General features: G+C 38.3%; 1 protein-coding gene across 2 annotated transcripts in view; it reads left to right on the forward strand.

Moving 5' to 3' along the window:
• The window catches only part of LOC111962166 (chemokine-like protein TAFA-5), a 140,629-nt gene extending 128,908 nt beyond the window's left edge, over positions 1-11,721 (forward strand). For both annotated transcript variants that reach the window (XR_011479671.1, XM_023985035.2), the window contains one exon: positions 10,615-11,721. Coding sequence is in view for 1 of the 2 variants with exons in the window: in XM_023985035.2 (XP_023840803.1) it covers positions 10,615-10,623 (9 nt within the window). In the remaining variant the exon portion in view is untranslated. The remainder of the gene's footprint in view (positions 1-10,614) is intronic.
• The last annotated feature ends 6,644 nt before the right edge of the window (positions 11,722-18,365 follow it).

Below are 18,365 nucleotides of genomic sequence, written 5' to 3' on the forward strand. Positions count from 1 at the left end.
AACATATTAATGATATCTGAAATTATTAGTGTATTCGATCCCTGTCTAATCAGCTTTAGTCAATAATAGAGGGGAGATTCAATCTTCATGTTTTCTTCAAAGGCAGAGCAGGCAGTGGGACAAAATAAAAGTCTATATCACAGGTTGAATTATCCTTACCTCACTGTTTTGTCTCTTTTGAATTCCTATTACAGATGTACAAGATGTCATGAATTATTCAATGCATACTTGCCCCAAATGTGCATATGTTCAAAGTCTTCACCTGGAAGCAATTACGAAACTACCTTTTAACGTTTACGAACACCGGACATATTCAACCGATGTTGAGCATTCAAAAATACATAAGTTATTCTGCGCTCTGGCACACTAAGACGAGAGTCTTTTGTTAAGAAATGTAGCTAGATAAACAATGAATCCAAATGCATGATGTAACTTTAGTTGGAGAGCCAGATGGTTAACATTAGCTAGCTAGCTAACAGTACACTTTAACTTGAAATGAAAATACTTTGCCAAAATTAGAATGGAGTCTTTTGTTAAGACATGTCGCTAGCTAGCTAGCTAAACAATGGAGCATAATCACAACTCATGACGTTACTACCCTATATGAATCTGCAGCTAATCAACCAGGTTCTATGGCTATAACTAGTCAAGCAAATGTGTCTGAGATACGAAGAATAAGATCATGCACATAACGTTAGCTAGCTAAGAGTACACTTGAACTGAAACCACTTTCTGTCAAAATTAGAAATGTGTAATATCAGAAAATCTTAACAGTATACATCATGTTTGGATGCATCTCCTGTCCGATGCCATGCATGGTTGCCTTAGTTTGACGATGTAATCCAGACTGGTGTTTTCTCTATCTCCTTAGCTATCATACTCAAATTCTACTGATTTCAAAACTCGGTCCTCCAGAAAGTGGAGCATACAAACATTTGCTCGCGAGCTAACTGTACACTTTAACTTGACATTAGGTTTATGCAGTTTTACTACGTGATAAAAAAAAATTTAAGCCACAATTTAAAGCCACAATCGACACGATTACCTAAACATACTGACCAGCTCCAATAGACAGACTCGTGTTATATGGCAGACCAACCCAAACTCATCTCTCGGCATGTCCAGCCCACTCATAATCTCAGTCAATCATGGCCAGCGGGAAGGTTGCTGCTATTTCTGTGGCTAAACCAACTAGGCTCGTAATTTAACAATTGTATTTGAATTTTCAGATGGCATACAAGTTTGATGCTACATGTTCGAGAAGGCATTTCTGACAAAAAACGCATTTTGATAAAAAATTATTTTTTACGTTCAAACAGCTCTCCTGTGAAGTCATGACTTGCGACATACGCCTAGTTTCTTGAATCGGGTCACATATTGAATTGTGTTTGGTTGACAATGCAGGCAAATATCAACATTTAAATGAGATGTAACTGTCCAAGCATTAGATACATCTGAGCCAATGGCTTAATCCCATTATGTAACCTATATTTTTGGTAGATTTGGAGACATGAATCCAACATATCATTAGTTAGCTTGTCAACAAGTTAATGGGCTATTTATTGTATTTCAAAAGGGATATTAAATTGTGAATGAAAGCATCTGCAAAATGGCATATACAGTACCAGTCAAAAGTTTAGCTACACCTACTCATTCAAGGTTTTTTTCTTGGTGAGGCATATTATTCTGTTTTAATGTTACTCCTGAATCACTATGAAAAATTTAAAAACAAATATTCAGTGTATTTTTAACAAAGCTGAGATTTATTTTAAAGTCCTAAGTGTGGGAATACAGGTGAAATCAGTTACTGACGTGGACATGGTAGTGTAGCAGGAAGATCGGAATCCTGTGAACCAAGATGTTATGAGTTCAAATTAAGTAAGGGCATGTTGACCCTTTAGCTCAGTGTGGATGTTGCCTGTAATCCATTGCTTCTGGTTGGGGTATGTGTGTATGGTCACTTTTGGGACAACATCATCGATGCACTTATTGATGAATCCAGTGACTGATGTGATGTACTCCTCAATGCCATCTGAAGAATCCCGGGAACATATTCCAGTCTGTGCTAGCAAAACAGTCCTGTAGCTTAGCCTCTGCTTCATCTGACCACTTTCTTATTGACCGAGTCACTGGTGCTTCCTGCTTTAGTTTTTGTTTGTTAGCAGGAATCAGGAGGATAGAATTATGGTCAGATTTGGAGGGCGAGGGAGAGCTCTGTACACGTCTCTGTGTGGAGTAAAGGTGGTCTAGATTGTTTTCCCTCTGGTTGCACGTTTAGGTAAAACGGATTTGAGTTTTCCTGCCTTAAAATCTCTGGCCACTAGGAGCGCCGCCTCTGGGTGAGCGTTTTTCTGTTTACTTATGGCCGTATAAAGCTCATTGAGTGTGGTCTTAGTGCCAGCATCGGTTTGTGGTGGTAAATAGACAGCTATGAAAACTCTCTTGGTAAATAGTGTGGTCTACAGCTTATCAGGTGAGCAAAACCTTGAGACTTCCTTAGATGTCGTGCACCAGCTGTTGTTTACAAATATACATAGACCGTCACCCCTTGTCTTACCAGAGGCCGCTGTTCTATCCTGACGAAAAAGCTTCAAACCTGCCAGCTGTATGTTGTTGTCGTTGAGCCACGACTCGTGGAATAAGATAAGATATTACAGTTTTTAATGTTCCGTTGGTAGGGTATACGTGATCTAGTTCGTTTATTTTATTATCAATTGATTGTACGTTGGCTAATAGGACCGATGGTATTTGTAGATTACTCTCTCGACAACGGATCCTAACAAGGCACCCGAATCTTCGTCCACGATACCTCCTTCTCTTTCTCCTGCGAATTACGGGGATGAGGGCCTTGTCGGGCATCTGAAGTAAATCATCACCGACTCGTTGAAGAAAAATTATTCCTCCAGTATGGGGTGAGTATACGCTCTCCTGATATCTAGAAGCTCTTTTCGGTCATAAGAAACAGTATGTAGAAAATAACGTACAAATAACGTGAAAAAACATGGACAATTGGTTACGGGATTGTAAAACGGCAGCCATCTCCTTCAGCGCCATTTCAGGTCACTTTGGGGAATGGTGTTTTCCCGCTAATTGATTGCATTTGTAACATTCACGCTTATAGGCTACTGCCATGCGCACATTGCTGTGTTTATAATGTGAATAAATAGCCTTAAAGTTAACATTATTTTAAGTTGCATCAGTCTCATTGCTTTAAAAAAAAAATGATGCCAGTGGTTGTATTCATTTGGGATCTATCGCATTCCACAAATGTCTCAGACTATGTTTGGAATATTTATTTCTTGTACAGAACAGGTCAACTTTTGTACTATGGGGGATAGTAGATTGACATAGGCTAGTGATTTTGCAGTTCATAAGGCCTACTCATCTTGTAGGCTGTGGAAAGTTCTTCCAATATCTTCAATATGCGCCTAGGAATTTGATAAGGACACACGCAGTTGCATCCCCAATCTGTGTCTTCACTTGTAGCCTGTGAGAAGGACCCGATCAAGTGACAGATATTGGCTAATAAGAATTGAGATATCTGAGAGAGCCATGTGAGTGAGAGTTCCATCGGAGCACACATCCGTGAGAAAGGAATTATAATTATTATATTCAGCCCAATGGCACAACGGCCACTGGCCGCAAAAGGCATGGGTTTTTGGGGTGGGCATTACGACCAAACAAAGGGGATGCCGCCGGGAAATTCAAGGCATTATCAAGTGCTTGTCAAATTGTCATTGAGAGACTGATGAAGTGTGTGCAGCCTGCACAAAAAAACTATGCAGAGCTCATGCCCTTCATGTAACTTTTTTCAAATGTAAAATGTATATGTTTCAAAGGTCTGCGTCAGTGGCTTGTAGCCTATGCGTGGAAGCCAGTAGATGCTAAATGTGTTTATGTTAATTAACGGTCAATTACCATGAGACTGGCAGTTATATGCTTGACAATCACCGGCTGACAAAATTTCATGACCGCCGCAGCCCTACTTATGAAACAAACTGTTAATAAAAAATCCTGTAATTTTATAGTCTGTTACCGGGAAATAAGTCAAACTGAATTTTGTTAGTAAATATACAACAACAAACTATATTCAGGAAGTACACAGAAATTATTATTAAATTATTTTCCATACTGGAAAATTAGAAAGGAGAATTTGTTTTACTTTTTGAATTGACTGGAGTTTAAATGGAATTTACCTCAACATTGGTTAGCACACTTGTGACACAACCACATCTTGGATTTGAACTCATAGCATCTTGGATGCATTCAATAACCTCTGGATTTGAGGCACACCGTCTGTAGCATTTCCATACACATTCACTACCTATAATATATCTCTGCACTTAACAAAAGCGTGCCATCTGCATGATATTTTAGTTATCAGTTATTCTAACAATTATCTTATCATTGATTACACTTACTTATTTCAGCAATTTGAGGGTTTTCAGTATAGTTGTCTTAGGTTGGTGGGGCATATTATTCTGGTTTAATGTTACATCTGAATCACTATAATAAATGTAATAATTTTCTTGAGTGGTGGTGTAACAGGACCATCGGAATGCAGTGAACCAAAATGATGTGAGTTCAAATCCCAGGTAAGGACATGTTGAAAATAATTGTATAAATTAACATACACAATGAATTCATGCGTGTCAAAAATGAAAGTTGAGAACAGGGCATCACCTGTGAAATCTCGTGACAATTTTAATCCACATGTAAAAGTTTAAGTAATCACATGAAAATCCACATGTGAAACTTCATTTGAAATGTCAAGTGTTTCAAATACACATTGTTTCACATGAGAAACTCCATGTGAAATTCATCAAGTGAACTGTCCAAAAACACATGGTTTCACATGGAAAATGTCACATGTGAAGGTTTCCAAAAACACATGGGGTGTTTCTCAATATGCATACTACCGTGCTCCGATTGCATTCTCAACCACATTCTCTTGAGTACGTTCTTGAGAGGGCGAGAGTGTGAAGAATGTCTAGAGCTGGCTCTCTGTCTAGAGCTGGCCATCCGACCAAACTGAGCAACCGGGCAGGAAGGCAAGAACCCAATGACTACTCTGAGAAAACTACAGAGTTCCTTGGCTGACATGGGCGAACCTGTCAGAAGGACAACAATCTTTACAGCACTTCACCAATCTGGGAGAGAAGCCAGACGGAAGCCACTCCTGAGAAAAAGGGACATCACAACACGCCTGGAGTTTGCAAAACGGCACGTGAAAGACTGAGATCATAAGGCAAAAGACTTTGTGGTCTGATGAGACAAAAATGTAACTCTTTGGCCTGAATGCAATGCTCTACGTATGGAGAAATCCAAGCACAACTCATCATCCGTCTAACACCATCCCTACCGTGAAGCATGGTGGTGGCAGCGTTGGCCTGTGGGTAAGGTTTATGACCCCCCCATAAATATCTTTCTCCCTTCCCTCTCTCTTGACTCTACAGAGGGACTCTTGAATAGCCTTTGTTAAACCGAGAGTCTGGGAACATCAAACAAGTGGAGGGAAAGGAACCAAATTTCGGTAATAGAACCAGTTGAAAATATGCGTTGGTACTTAATGAATATGTTGTCAGTTCGGTTGTCATCTGAGACATTATGACTGATGACAGGACGACCTAAACTGTATCTGGGAAATTCTACATATTGTAGTTATCAGATTCACATGGAATTGTTGTGCAATTCAAATGTTTAAATATATAATTATTTGGTACCAGATTAAATGTAATTTTAGCTTCCAAATGAGAGATTTGGATTTTCATAAGGTTAGGGCTCTGCTCAATCAGTGGCCCGCCCCTGTGAAGAGACATGGGTTATAAAACTATGAAACACACCCTTCTCCCTCCACTATATAAGCCCTTGACGAAAATGTAACCTTCTGTTCCGGGTACATTAGGACTACGGTCCGATGTCAGAAGGGTTCAGATAATAACTAAAGAACGAAGCCAACCTCAGCGTGAGCTTTGGTTGTGAATGGTATGAACTTTGAACTCTTATTCGCTACAGAAGGGATACCTCCTAGCCGTTGAGTTAGCAGCGGCCGCTGTAAACGTGGGCTAGGAGAGGACAGACAGAGTATCCCGTCTACCACACAACGACGACACTACAACGTTTCCCGTTCAACACCAGAGACACTCTTCCAAGGACAAAGGACTCTGTGGGGCAACACGACCTTCCATCTACCACCAACCTATTGAAGTGCAGCTCAGAGTAAATATTTATTGCATTTTCCTTTTCCAAATGGGCGGTAATTTAGAATGCATAAGATTCTGTATTTACGATAGAGTAGCTGCCTACGGCCCGATAGAAACATCGCTTCTCCCTTTGTTCTTCAGTCTTTCCGCTCTTTCACTCAAACCTAACCCCCTTTTCTTTGGGTAACCAGCTGTCATATCTGTTCCGTCCGCTAGGGACGTTTTCCTTTATGACATAATTTGTAATCAATGTATGGTTAATTCTGTGTATATGTAATTCTGTGTGATTAGTTAGGTATTTAGTAAATAAATAATTAAACCCAATTTTGTATTGCTGATTCAACTTGTTAGCCAGGGTTCGTGAAGATAACCAAGAATTTACAACTTTCAGATGAGACTGAATAAAGTGACAATTAATATTGACTGCTATTGATGTAAAATATTACTAGGTCTTTAAGAGTTTATTCGGAAGATAACTGCTCTATAAATATTATTTTGTGGTGCCCCGACTTTCTAGTTAATTACATTTACATGATTAGCTCAATCAGGTAATATTAATTACAGAGAAAGGATTTTATAGAATAGCATGTCATATCACTTAATCCGGCATAGCCAAAGACACGACACAGGTAAGGATAGAGGGAACAATGAATGGAGCCAAATACAGGCAAATCCTTGGTGAGAACCTGCTTCAGAGTGCAAAGGACCTTAGACTGGGGCAAAGATTTACATTCCAACAGGACAATGATCCCAAGCATACAGCCAAAGCAATGCTGGAATGGTTTTAGAACCAGAATGTGAAAGTCCTTGAGTGGCCCAGCCAAAGCCCAGACTTGAATCCCATTGAATATCTGTGAAAAGACTTGTTCACTGTTCACCGCTGCTCCCAATCTAACTCAACAGAGCTTGAAAAAATCCAAAATCCACATGTGCAAAGCTGATACAGACATACCCAAGATGATCTATCTCCTTAATTCCAAGCATAGACGCATTGGGGAAGACACCCTGGTTCCCGTTTTTACAGTATTTGGTATGTCTCGGACAGGGATCACACTAACAACCTTCGGACTGACACTCCAACTACAAGGCCACTGAGTTGGTAAAAAGAAATAGTGCAAGTTAATCTTAATACGTGTGGTATCAATGAGGGGGTGCGATGCAAGGGGACACTTTTTTCATTATTGAAGTATCAGTTATCAATATAGCTAGAAATCCAATTATTTAAACTAAGCACTGGCCACTATATCCTCTATATCAGGATAATGGTGTATTCTTAGTGTGGGGACAGTGACTTATGCTGCCACTCCAGTCCATTTTGCCATAGGCATACCTCAGTTAATTTCCTTTGTGAAAACCCTGAGAGCATGTATGGAAGAAATCTTGCTTCACTTTGTAATTTCCTCTATGATTTTGTATAATTTTATGCATAACCAAATCGTTTGAGTGCAATGTAGAGCCCCACACTATATTTGGTACATTAGGGCCGTGGCAAATCACAGTGAATTTGGAACGACCCTGATTACATTTAAAAGCTTTATCTGTGTATGAAAACGATCCGTCACACTCTTTAACTCCTGTAATGTTGGGTCATCATAGGACTTAACACAACTGTGGCAGGGCTGGTATTTAATTGAATTAAGGCCCAGTCAGACAGTGAGGTCTGCCTCACGCCACAGTATTCTCCACTTCATTTACATCTTTTGCGTGTCTAATCTCGACCTGAGAAACAGCTTGGCATCTTAAGAGAGAGTTCATTCACTGAAATGAACGTCGCACAGTCAGAGAATAAAGAACATTCAATCCCTTGATCAAATGAAGAAAGAGCTCTAACTCAAACAGATGGTAGGAAGTTGGCAGTGTTTTTCCACTGTGCAATTTCATATACAAAATTTAATACATGTATATGGAGAAATAGTTAATATTGTAACACGTTTGCGTCTCAGAGAGAGAGAGAGAGCACCAGATTGTAAATGTACAGCAGTGGTGTAAAGTACTTAAGTAAAAATACTTTAAAGTACTACTTAAGTACTTTTTTTGGGGGTATCTGTGTTTTACTTTACTTTGTCTACCCCTTTTTCTCCACAATTTCGTGGTATCCAATTGGTAGTTACAGTCTTGTCTCATGGCTGCAACTCCTGTACGGACTCGGGAGAGGCGAAGGTCGAGAGCCGTGCGTCCTCCGAAACACAACCCAACCAAGCCGCACTGCTTCTTGACACAATGCCCACTTAACCCGGAAGCCAGCCGCACCAATGTCTCGGAGGAAACACCGTACACCTAGCGACCGTGTCAGCGTGCACTGCCCCCGGCCTAGGAGTTGCTAGTGCGCGATGGGACAAGGACATCCCTACCGGCCAAACCCTCCCCTAAACCAGACGATACTGGGCCAATTGTGCGCCGCCCCATGGGTCTCCCGGTCACGGCCGGCTGCGACAGAGCCTGGACTCAAACCCAGAATCTCTAGTGGCACAGCTAGCACTGCGATGCAGTGCCTTAGACAACTGCACCTCTCGGGAGGCCCACTCTATTTCTATTTTTGACAGTTTTTACTTCACTATATTGYTAAAGAAAATATTGTACTCTTTACTCCATGCATTTTCCCTGACAACCCAAAGTACTTGTTACATTTTGAATGCTTATGAAAATTGTGAAATTCACGCACTTATCAAGAGAACACGTGGTCATCCCTACTGCCAATGTTCTGGCGGACTAAACACAAATAATGTCTGAGTGTTGGGCTATACATACATTATAAAAACAAGAAAATGGTGCCGTCTGCTTTGCTTAATATAAGGAATTTGAAATGATTTATACTTTGACTTTTACTTTTGATACTTAAGTATATTTGAGCAATTACATTTACTTTTGATACATAAGTATATTTAAAACCAAATGCTTTTTGACTTTTACTCAAGTAGAATTTTACTGGGTGACTTTCACTTTTATTTGAGTAACTTTCTATTAAGTTATCTACACTTTTTTATGATAATTGGGTACTTTTTCCACCACTGGTGTACAGTATCTGCAGTTAGAAATATTGGGGAGTAGTCAAATAGTAATTTCACTACAATTTGCAGTAGCTTGGTGGTAGTTGAACTAAAGTCACATCTAAGTAATGTTTTCAGTATTTCATTATTATTTTTTCCGCGTAGAAGTGTAGGTAACTACTGGAACTACACACTACCTTTAGCAAAAATRAAATGTGGGTGAAGTAAGCAATCATTTTCTTTCTTTTTGTGGCATCAGACCTACCTAATTCTCACTAGAAACATTGTTTTTGTTTATAAGTGGCTAAATGGCTAAAAGACCCAAAGTCTGTTCTTGCAATTTGTAGTCTGACATTACAGATTTACAAATTATTTTCACAATGTAGTGAACTACTTTTTCAAAGTAACTTTAGTTAAGTAAACTATTTTTCTGAAGGGAAGCTTTGGTGTAGCTTATTGTCTTCCAGTGTAAAGTAATTGGTAGCTTACTCAAGCCACAAAGTTTTCTGAGTCACACATACAGTGGGGTCCAAAATGATTGACATCCTTGATAAAGATGAGCAATAATGACTGTATAAAATAAAGAATTAAAATACTGAGCTATATTGTATGATAAAAAAAGTAATATGTTTTTACTTACCAGAATTACGGATAATTCTAAATGATGAGTGAGAACGTTACAGAGGGTAAAATATCATACCCCCAAGACATACTAACCTCCCCTGTTATTGGTAATGGTGAGAGGTTAGCATGTCTTGGGAGGTATGATCGTTGACCCTCTGTAACTTTCTCACTCGTCATTATTCACAATTCATTCAGTGTTTAGAAACATATTATATTCTTATTTACAATAAAAGTGACTCCAAAATGACACAATACATTATTTACCATTCATTTCTATTGCACACAAAATAATGTGAAACGCAATCAAAACGAACTGAAAATGCGTCCATCAAGTTTGTAGTGTAACAGCTTCATGTAGTCATTGCATGCTATAGTAATATGGGACCAATTACTACACATTTGAGTACTTCATTTATAAGAATCTTGAGGGGTGTCAATAATTTTACCCTTATCTTTTTGAGAAAAAAATATATTACTTGTTAAATGAAATCTCTTTCTTTAAACAATTTTCTTTAGTATAAAATAAATAAAAAATGTTGCATGCAATATACAGTAGCTCAGTATTTGAATTATGTATTGTATGCAGTCATTATTGCTCATCTTTATCAAGGGTGTCATTCATTTTGCACCCCTCTGTAGATGTAACATGCTGCATTGAGTTGCCTGAATTGATGGGATGGCCGTCACCATAAACACATTGCTTACACAAGCAGAAGGGCTCTCATTGCAGAGCCAGATGTAGCGTGTCGTTATGGATTCTCTGCTCCCCTGATGGCTGTTGTGTTCCTATCGATTCTCAGGTCTCCTGACGATGGCGGGGAAAGACCCTCCGGAAAGAGAGAGRGGATGGTGTGTGAGCTGCTTCCCATGGTCAATCGTCACCGCCTGTGTGGATCATACGTTGTCTTATCATCAGCTGTCCGTCCATTGTCCTGTGCAACAGAGTGAAACCACATAAAATCTACGGTGCCAAAGGCCCGGACTCCGAATACAGGAGCTGGAGCTAAACATCGAACCGATGGACTCTGCAATACTGTATTATTCTGTGGGAGACCAAACTTATTTTTCAGTTGAAKTTGGATAATTCCAAAGTGGGTCGTCTTGAACTTCTGGATATGACTCAGGACGAGATTCTCTTTTGGAGTTTACACTTGGGAACTCCTCTGTAGTGTTTTTACAGAATACAGACCAAAGTTAAAGACCATGTTATGGAGGACACAGTGGACTATGGGATAAGGGGTTTAGAGACTTATTAAAGTTGATAAAACATGCAATCCTGTATTCCCACTCACACTTTGATAGACATACCCACAAATGTACACATGGTGACTTATTTCGCAGAGTAATTGTGTACAAATGAATGACAATAACTGGATGGCAAAAGAAATAAGTCAAAGGACATGGTGTAATTTGTCAATGACATTTATTTTAGACTACTAAACTGTACTTGTGTACTCACTGCTCTATTTTGAACATTCATTAAATCAGATTTACATTTTCCATTGCTATATTTTGAAAATTTGCAGTCAGCATGGCTGGTTATAGTGAAACAAGCAAATCATTTCTCACCAGGAAAGAAGAGGAGGAAAAGAGTAAATCCGTCATATCTGTTTGGGGGAAAGAAACATTACATGTATTTTCAAAAGCCTAAAGTTATATATTTAACAGTTTTATATGTTGTATCTTTGTAGAAAACCTTATTTGGCACTGGAAATGTGGTCACATTGCCAATCATAAACTGTGCATACACAATGAGCTATGTCCTTAAGCTACTGGTCTGTCTTGTTCATTTGAACAAAGTCAAGTGGCTCTGCCTTTTCATTCTGTTGAATTATTTTTTCATCATAAAATCAACTATTTAACATGAAATGAGGTGGAAATTACAATATTAAAGCAACCAGACAATAGTACAGAACCCGTTTATGAAGAAAGGTTATATTTTCTACATTTGTAGCCCGCAGTTAACTTTGTGAAAATGTTGCACAATTTCAGGTTTTAATTTTCAAACCATCTTTACTACTTTAAACAACCAAGCTACTGACATATTTAATGGAAGGGGGAGACACAACGAGACATTTCATGATTTTCAAACTGGTAACTACAGAGTTTGCAACTAAAGCTCAGAAAGTTATAACTTTATGTAACTTTTAGCAAGTTAACTTTACGATAGCCAATGGGGGAGGGAAGCTCTCGAGCTAGTAAGCTTTGACCCTGCTGGATAAGCTACCACCAACATGCTGTTTTGCATGCTGTTCAGAAGAAACACCACTGAAGGTAGTGAGCCGTGTGAGCACCCTTTTAGCAGTGCAAACCTAGTGTTGGGATTATGCCACAGCAGTTCAGAGTATTCTTCTTTGATCAGAATTGGTTCAATATTAGCAACAAATACAAATAGTAAATGGGCCAATTTTATTAGAGAGACTTCACGGGAATATAATTTGAATGGGTAAACGTTGATTTACATCATCCTACAGTATGCACCAGGCAAAATGGATTTAATTAATTGTTTCCTCATTATTTCAACTGACATAATCCGGTTGCATCAATGTGGCTGGCTGGTAGAATGTGCAAAAATGCGTGTGTCTCAATAACATACAGTACATTGTATGCATGGTATACGTTCGCAATATTTCCCTCTTAAAGATTTTAAGGCTGGAAGAACACTTCATGAGTTTAGTATTCTGTTCTCAAATGGCCATTTAAAGGGAGGTTGAACAGACTGATTTCTCCTCTGTTTTCATCATCATTAAGAAAAATGTGATTTGATGTGGGTGTGTTATGTTCTCTATACAATGTGCAAGTGACGCGTCAATTTTACTTCTGCTAAGAATGAGCCTCAATTTTGCGTCGTGCAAGTCATGAAAACATGGCCATTTAATATATATAAAATTGTATAGGTGTTTCTGAGTGAATTAACTTACCATATGCCGTTTTTTCAAAGTATTTCATTAGAACTACACACATGAACTATAAATATTTCTACAAATCTGACGTACATTTTTTTGTAAATACTGGCTGGAAACATTCAGTAAAAGAAAAACTGACTAATCTTATAAAAAACACATAAAATGGCCTGTAACTAACAACTTCTGACCGTTCTGTAAGTCCTCAGCTCGAGCGGGCAAGCTCCGGAATGTTATGCAGCAGGAGACTTCTCTAACTTTCTGCGAGGTGTCTTATTTCTTGAGTGTCAAATATTTTGATAAAGGCATCCGGTACAAATATTAATATCATTTTATATACAGTCAGGTCCAAAATGATTGGCACCCTTGATAAAGATGAGCAAAAAAGACTGTATCAAATAAATAATACAAATACTGAACTATATTGTATGCTCAAACAAATGGGACAATTATATTATGTTATACTAATGCAATTGCTCAGAGAAGGATTTTGTTTAACAAGTATTACAAAAACATTTTTTAAAGATAGGGATCACAATTATTCTCAATACTCCAGCGCCCTAACCTTGCGAGGAAAACAACACTGAGCCTTTTTAATTTTTTTTTGCTCAGATTGGAGAACACATTGGGAGGCATCTTAGACCATTTCTCCATAAAAAAATCTTTCCAGATGCCTGATATCCTTCGTCTGTGCTTATRTACACCCCTCTTCAATTCAAACCACAGGTTTTCAATGGGGTTCAAGACCGGAGACTGAAATTGCCATTGCGAAATGTTGATTTTGTGGTCAATTAACAATTTCTTTGATGTGTGCTTGGTTTATTGTCTTGCTGGAAGATGCATTTGACAGTTGTGTTTGTGATGCTAACGTTAGCTCACGAATGTGAGGATTTTAAATGTTTTACAAAACCAAAGCTGTTTATAAATAAGAAGTCTTGTTCTTTCAACATAACATTGGAGACAATGTATTGTATCTATATCTCGTTCGTTGTCTCATGTCAATCAAACAAGTCCCGAGGCAGTGCGTGCTAATGACAATTGGGTACTTCTGCAAAGAAATGGGCGTGCTGATTAGGTTGATTCTGCTGGTACGATTGGATAGTGTGTAGCAGTGCAGCATGCTCAGATCATTTGGGTGCTGCCAGCTGCCCTGCGGGCACAGGGACGTGATTGAAATCCAAACCCAACGCTAAAATATCCAAGGAAATTGGCATCATCATTAATTTCCTAAATCTTGCACATCTCAGTTTTGGAAAATACTGACTTTACGACTAAAGTTATCAAACGTACACCTTTTAGTCAATTTTGGCACTATAGTTGAAGTTCATGACTACTATCGACGCTCCAAACGCCGTTTTCAAACAAATAAGTCGTTTTTTTGGTTCAGCTGCTTTTTGAATGCATTTGTGCCACCAAATGAAAATATCAAAGAAGATATCAAATCACTTGCATTAAGTCTTATGACATACATTATGTGAATATATTAACTTAATAGAATAGTTTGAGACTTTCTAAAGCACAAAATATATAGAATGGTCAAAATGTAGACTTTAGTAGACTTTAAATGTAGACTTTAGTCTGAGGGGCTGCGGTTTTCTTTATTCTGGCCAAGTTTTTGAAAAAACGGATCATACTGTGAGACTTTCTATATCTTGAAAAATGGATTGCTATCATGTGAAACATTTTGGGACTGTATCATCTAGTGGCATTTTCCTTTAATGTGGGCTATTTTTTAGCCCTTTTCTGGTTTCTTGTTAGTGCTTTACTGGGAGGCTTATCAAAGGTAAACAAGACAATTAAATTTACATTCGAGCTGATAGTGCTCACAGTGGGCTTCCTACTAGGGCTAATCGTCTCAGTGCYAACAGTGTAAATCAGGTTCATAGACACATGATTACTGCTGACAATAGCTTTCGGATTGACAGAGGCATTTAGGGGAGTTAGAGGAACATAAAGTAGGTTACTTACATTATGACTGAAAACACCCCTGGAAAAATCTACAGCAGCACGACAAGAACTCTGCGACAAAATGGTAGGGATTACCTGAGCAAGGCCTGCTGATAAGTCAATGTCTCCAAGCGGCCTTGAAACGAGAGGACAGGGTCCAGGCACCAAGATGATTTGGATGGACTCCATCATTCCTGTAGAGAATTTTGTGTTTCCAAAAGGTGTCAAAGTTATCTACAAATGTTATGCCAACAGAGCTACAGTAATCTTTTAGCCAGATGTGTAATGCCAGTAGCCTGCTGAATTGTTCGCTGCCGCAGCCCAGCGATGGCACAGGAACTGAAATAATCGGCCACTTTTTGGAGACTTTTAGAGCTCAAATTAGTTATTTTACAATCCAGTTTCAGCAGTTACCGAGCTTAGCCCTCATAACGTTGTTTGACCGAACATGGACAATGTCAGCGTCAGCCATCGGCAGCTGTCGTAGAACAGTAGGAAGCAGTTTAGTAATGTTCTGTACTTGTGCCCCAGGATAGCACAGGTTTTTTGCCCCGGGAACCGAGATGTTTCTCAGCATAGAGCTGCCGGTGTGTGTGTAAGAGAGAAAGAGCACAGGAGAGAGAGAGATTCTTCCTCCAACACAACACTGATTTTCTATGTGCGATGAAGTTCAAATCAAAACCTTTTCAGGAGGATAAAAACATCTGACCGTGGACCAGGGTTAAAGGGGCAACTTCTACCAAATCACAATTGAAACATGCTTTACATTATGGCGCAAGGTTATATCCGTCTTATCCTTGAAACATTTGGTTGACTGTATAAGGTCTGTATGGGTTTTGCAATGTGCGGTAACAAACAGTGACAGACCATGTTTCTGATCTCCAGCTTTAGGTTCCCCACCAAAAAAAGTATAGTTGTTAAAGAGAGCAGCCACACACATCAGACACAGAACCTGATGTTTTTAATTTGATTGATACGTAACATGAACTAGCAATACAATTGTCGCATTGTACATCGTTGTTTGGATTACATACAGTATATAATGTTTTACTGTGCCTGCAATGGGGAAAGTACAATCAATATGTTATAAACCTTCCACAGCTGCTTTCCGTAGTAGAGCTAAGGCAGCTATTATTTTCCCTCAAACAAAAAATGTCAGGGGAAGAAAACATACACTACAAAGTTCCTGTGGTGTCACTAGTGTGTCAATATTTAGAGTGTTTTATCTTCGACGCAAAATATATCAGCAAAACACAATTGCCATCAGCCCCAAAACATTGCATATAATGCACAACTCGAAATAAAAATAAATAATATTGTAAACATTCACCTACATTTTTCCATATTACCCGGAAAGGGTTTATGTCCTTCTCACATTCAATGATGAACTTTGTATTCGGAGCTGCTTGGTACAGTAGATTACTTTTTGTATTTTTATTTAACTTTATTTTCCAGCTTAGTCTCATTGAGAAAAAAATTTGCAGCACATAAAGTTTCATATTCATTTACGACATAAAACACAAAGCACTACAGTTTAAATCCAAACTATTAAAATGTATAATTTAATATATTACATGCATACTAAAGTTGACTTAAATATACAAAAAAATYGTATAATATACTTCAATCTGAAGTATACTATAAATATAGTATCATTACACTTCAACCCACTTATTAAAAGTGTACTTTATATTAATACATTTTTTTCAGTTTAGCATAATGAACAGAGCCTTCGGAAAGTATTCAGACCCCTTTACTTTTGACATTTTATTAGGTTACAGCCTTTTTCTAAAATTGATTAAATCGTTTTTCCCACTCATCAATCTACACACAATACCCTATAATTAGCTAATTCATTAAAAATAAACTGAAAAATCACATTTATATAAATTACCAGTAAAATTTTGGACACACCTACTCATTCAAGGGTTTTTCTACATTGTAGAATAATGAAATAACACATGGAATTATTTAGTAACCAAAAAAGTGCAAATCAAAATATATTTTAGATTTGAGATTTTTGGTTCCAACCAAAAATGTGAGACGCAGAGTAGGTGAACAGATGATCTCTGCATGTGTGGTTCCCACCATGAAGCATGGAGTAGGTGGTGCTTTGCTGGTGACACTGTCAGTGATTTATTTAGAATTCAGGGCACACATAACCAGCATGGCTACCACAGCATTCTGCAGCAATACGCCATCCCATCTGGTTAGCGCTTAGTGGGACTATCATTTGTTTTCCAACAGGACAATGACCCAACACACCTCCAGGCTGTGTAAGGGCTATTTGACCAATAAGGAGAGTGATGGAGTACTGCATCAGCAGACCTGGCCTCCACAATAACCCGACCTCAACCCAATTGAGATGGTTTTGGATGAGTTGGACCGCAGGGTGAAGGAAAAGCAGCCAACAAGTGCTCAGCATATGTGGGAACACCTTCAAGAGTGTTGGAAAAGCATTCCAGGTGAAGCTGGTTGAAGGAATGCCAAAATTGTGCAAAGCTGTCATCAAAGCAAATTGTGGCTACTTTGAAGAATCTAAAATATATTTTGATTTGTTTAACACTTTTTTGGTTAATACATGATTCCATATGTGTTATTTCATAGTTTGTCTTCACTATTATTCTACAATGAAGAAAATAGTTTWAAAAAAATKTGTAGATGAGTGAGTAGGTGTGTCCAAACTTTTGACTGGTACTGTAAGTATTCAGACCCTTTACTCAGTACTTTTTTGAAGCACCTTTGGCAGTGATTACAGCCTTGAGTCTTCTTGGTTATGAAGCTACAACCTTGGCACATCTGTATTTGGGGAGTTTCTTCCATTCTTCTCTGCAGATCTTCTCAACCTTTGTCAGGTTGGAGGGACAGCTGTTCAGGTCTCTCCAGAGTTCTTAGATCTTCTTTAAGACCAGGCTCTGGCTGGGCCTCTCAAGAACACTAGAGCTCTGTCAGAGTGACCATCGTGTTCTTGGTCACCTCACTGACCAMTGACCTTCTCCCCTGATTGCTCAGTTTGGTGGTTCCAAACTTCTTCCATTTAATACTGATTGTTTTTCAGTCTTTTAGTGTACTATATGCTCACTATCATTACACGTAAACACACTCATTAAAACTGTACATCAATTTCAATCGCTTTATTTGTAATTTACTATATTCATTCAAAATACACAGAGTTATTCCTAAATTGAAGCATCCATTTTTTTTATGAAACTGCTTGTGAGTGATCAAGTACACTATAAGTATACAGTGCCTTGCAAAAGTATTCATACCCCTTGTATTTCTTCAAATGTTATTGTGTTAAAAAGTGGGATTAACATTTATCAATTAACTCAAAATACTCTGTAATGTCAAAGTCAAAAATAAATAATAAAAATTAGATCACTAAAATATAGTCATTGCATAAGTATTCAGCCCCTTTGTTTAGGCAAGCCTAAATTAGTTAATTTGGCAAATTTGATTTAACAAATCACAGAATATGTTACATGGACTCTATGTAAAGTAATAGGGGTTGACATTCTTTTTTTATGACTAACACTTCTTCTGTCTCCCATACAACATCTGTAAGGTCCCTAGGTCAAAAATAGAATTTCAAGCACAAATTCAACTACAAAGACCAGGCAGCCTTCCAAAAGCCTAATAAAGGGACGGTGATGGCTAGATCGGTAACAATATCAAATCAGACATTGAATATCTCTTTAAGC

The sequence above is a fragment of the Salvelinus sp. IW2-2015 genome, linkage group LG4q.1:29 (assembly GCF_002910315.2).
Source record: "Salvelinus sp. IW2-2015 linkage group LG4q.1:29, ASM291031v2, whole genome shotgun sequence".
Classification (NCBI taxonomy): domain Eukaryota; kingdom Metazoa; phylum Chordata; class Actinopteri; order Salmoniformes; family Salmonidae; genus Salvelinus; species Salvelinus sp. IW2-2015.